The 3,134-nt window shown below is 34.7% G+C and overlaps 1 protein-coding gene across 1 annotated transcript in view; it reads left to right on the top strand.

Annotated features, from left to right (window-relative positions):
* Positions 1–644, top strand: part of NIPAL1 (NIPA-like domain containing 1) — a 30,268-nt gene extending 29,624 nt beyond the window's left edge. The window contains exon 7 of the mRNA XM_006872689.1: positions 576–644. Within this exon, the coding sequence (XP_006872751.1) occupies positions 576–644 (69 nt within the window). The remainder of the gene's footprint in view (positions 1–575) is intronic.
* Positions 645–3,134: the final 2,490 nt, after the last annotated feature.

Below are 3,134 nucleotides of genomic sequence, written 5' to 3'. Positions count from 1 at the left end.
AGTTGTTTTTTTTTTGTATGGGAAAGAAAAATAGTAGGAGGGAGTGTTAATTAACTTCCTGGAAAACAAAATATTAAGACCCCAGGGGATACTGCAGAAAAAAATACCCTTTGCACTTTACAATTGTCATAGGACGTCCCTGTTCACATGACGACTTTAGACTACAAAGTTCTTCAGTGTAGGTTTCAGTTCAACCCAGTGCTTTCTACATTTTGAAAGTTGCTAACACATTGGAGACACTTAGATTGATACCTCAGGTCAAATACATGTTTCTTCTGCTGATTGCTGTTTCACTTTGGCAGATGTATACACTAAGGATACAAATTTGTTGGCAAAGCATCTTCTGAAAAAGCAATATTTGACAACTGTAGAAATTATGGTAAAGTCTTTTTTTCCTCTTCCTATTGTAAACTTGAGTGCTTCTCTGGGACACTTTCTTGATGATGAGAGCATAATTTTAGGTGTTTCGTAAGTGCCACCTGTTTCAAAGCTTTGCCCTTGGTACAGGTTCTGGAACACCAAGACCCATGTGTACCCTGAATTGAAAAATGAGCTGGTGCTGACATACATTCAGAAAAGATTTAACAACTACAACTAGGTTGAGAAACAAATGTTTCAAAATGACCAGCAGGCATATGCATTGAAAAGGCAAAATGTTATTGCAAATCTAAAACTAAGAATTTTTTTTTTCCCAAATAGGAAGATAGTGTCTGAGGGAGAAAAGAAAAAAGAAAAATGCTGTGTTCAAACTATGTTAGTATTAACTGGTACTTTCATAGATACTTTATATCATCGCTGTAGACATCTACAGAGTTGTGCTCTTGCAGGACAAACTAAAAACTTTTTCTAGTTCTGTAAAGACGATTATTTCATTTTATATATTTTGGCTTATAATTTTATTCTTAGGTCAATGGTTAAATGATTTTCTTTTTAAGTCAGTTTGCAGGATGGTTATAGAAATTCTTTAGACTTAGCAGCATGAAATGAAATTAATATGTTTTTAAGCCATCTGTTGTTGTTAAGTGCTGTCAAGTTAGTTCTGACTCATGACCCTGTATAGCATTTCTGAAGAGCAGCTGGTGAATTTGAACCACTGACCTTGAGGTTCAAACCGACCTTGCAGTCCAGCATATTAATCGAAAGTGCCATTTTAAGACATTATGTGGATGGAAAAACACCTTGCATCATGCCTAAGAGTACAAAAGTGTTTCAAAAAATTGGTGGAAAAATTCCACTGTCTTTTCATTTTATTTTTCCAAGAACATTTTAAGCTCCTTTGTATACTAGGCACTGAAATAAAATTTAGTTCTCTTTGAATCAACATTTTAATTTTTGAAATTTTATTACTAGAGAGGCAAGAACCATTGGTTGCCAATTCATACTTTCCTCTATTTTTCTGAATTTGAGTCACATTAGCTCATTTGCAACAATCCAAATGAAAGTGAATTCCATCATCATACAATCACAACAATACAAAATGATTCCAAAAAATAGTTGTTTTCTTAGTAAAATTAGTAAAACCAAACTAAATGTGTGGGTTTTTTTTTTACCTTTCCACTGAGCTTTGTGTAAAAGTAATTTCTATGAATACGTATGGAACGTTTTCAAATATTTTCAAAAAGCTCTATAGTTATACTATATTTTCCAAATGTTTATAAATACTGTTCATTTTAGAAAGTCTATACATTTTTAATTAAGTGCAACTGTATATTATATGCAATAAAATAATGTAGCTGATAATACTTTCTGGAGTTCAATTTTTGTTTATAAAAGCTAAATATATTTAAACAAATTTCCCCATTTGAGATGAAATAGAAAGTAGCCACAATCAGATTAATTTTGCTATTTCATTTTCTTGAAATTGAGATCTGTTGTTTTTAAAAGAAAGCTGTCCACAAAATACTTTTATTAAACAATTCATTTGGTACCTGAGCAAATGACGGAAGCTGCCTTTTCCTTGGTAGTCATTATAAAGACACACCTCCCCTCAATTCTGTTATTGAAAAGAAGAGCGGAGGAGAAGAACAAAAGTGTTATAAAAGGATTTGGTAGCATATTAAAGTTTTGTAGTGGTTACGAATCCGGCTGTGAACCTCAAGGTCAGCAGTTCGAAACTACTAGCGGTTCCGCGGGAGAAAGATGAGGCATTCTGCTCCCATAAAGATTTACAGCCTCGAAAACCCTGTGCAGGGTCGCTATGAGTCGGAACCGACTCCACGGCACTTAACAACAACAACAACAGTATTTTAAGTTCTGTTTTTAAATTATTTTGTATTTTATTTTTATAATCTAGCAATAAAAGATTCATTCCGCAAGCAAGGAAAAAGTATTTGGTAGCATACTTCACCAGTCCTCAGTGAATTTCCTTCCATCTTCTAGAAGTAAAGCTTCACTTCCTGTACTGACTACATGACCTTGTCCTTATCAGTTTTACCTGTATAGGTTTGGGCAAAGATTAAGAACAACTCCCTCAGTTGTTTCTATGGAAATCAAGTGTCTGAGGTACGTCCTTTTTCTTACTGTTATTTCCCCTTGCCATTTTATATGTGAGAAGTCAAAAACTATATTTTCTAAAATTACATAATTCTTGTTTGTTGTTAAGTGCAGTTGAATCAGTTCCAACTCAGAAATCCTTTACAGGGTTTCCAAGAAGCAACCAGTGCATTTGAACCACTGACCTTGTAATTCAAACTGACCTAGAGGTCTAGTACGTATCCCACATTGCCACATAATTACTTAAGACCAGAATAAGGCCCAAAATCTAAACCTGCCAATATCCAAAATTGTTCAATCCATTGAATGCTGGCATATTTACAGAAGTGAGGTCTGCTGCGCCTAGAAACTTCAAGGCCTCAGCACATTTAGGACAAAATATCAACAGTAGGATGGTTCAGGGCTGACAGTGTTTCACATCTGTGCATAGGGTCTCTATGACTTGGAACTGACTCACCTGCCACTTAACAACAGTAGTTCTCCTGAGCAAGCTGTAATTGTGAATATAAAACATTTTGACACACTGGCTTCAGCTTCAAAGAAGCCTTTAAAAGGTAAATTTGGGTTACAAAAGATCTTGAGATTTTACTTTAACGAGCAACTATAAGGAGCTTTGGTAGCATAGTGGTTACAAGTTGGGC

Source organism: Chrysochloris asiatica, unplaced genomic scaffold, assembly GCF_000296735.1.
Source record: "Chrysochloris asiatica unplaced genomic scaffold, ChrAsi1.0 scaffold00209, whole genome shotgun sequence".
Lineage (NCBI taxonomy): Eukaryota > Metazoa > Chordata > Mammalia > Afrosoricida > Chrysochloridae > Chrysochloris > Chrysochloris asiatica.
Note: the sequence above shows the minus strand (reverse complement) of the source record. Positions and strands in the feature narration are given on the sequence as shown.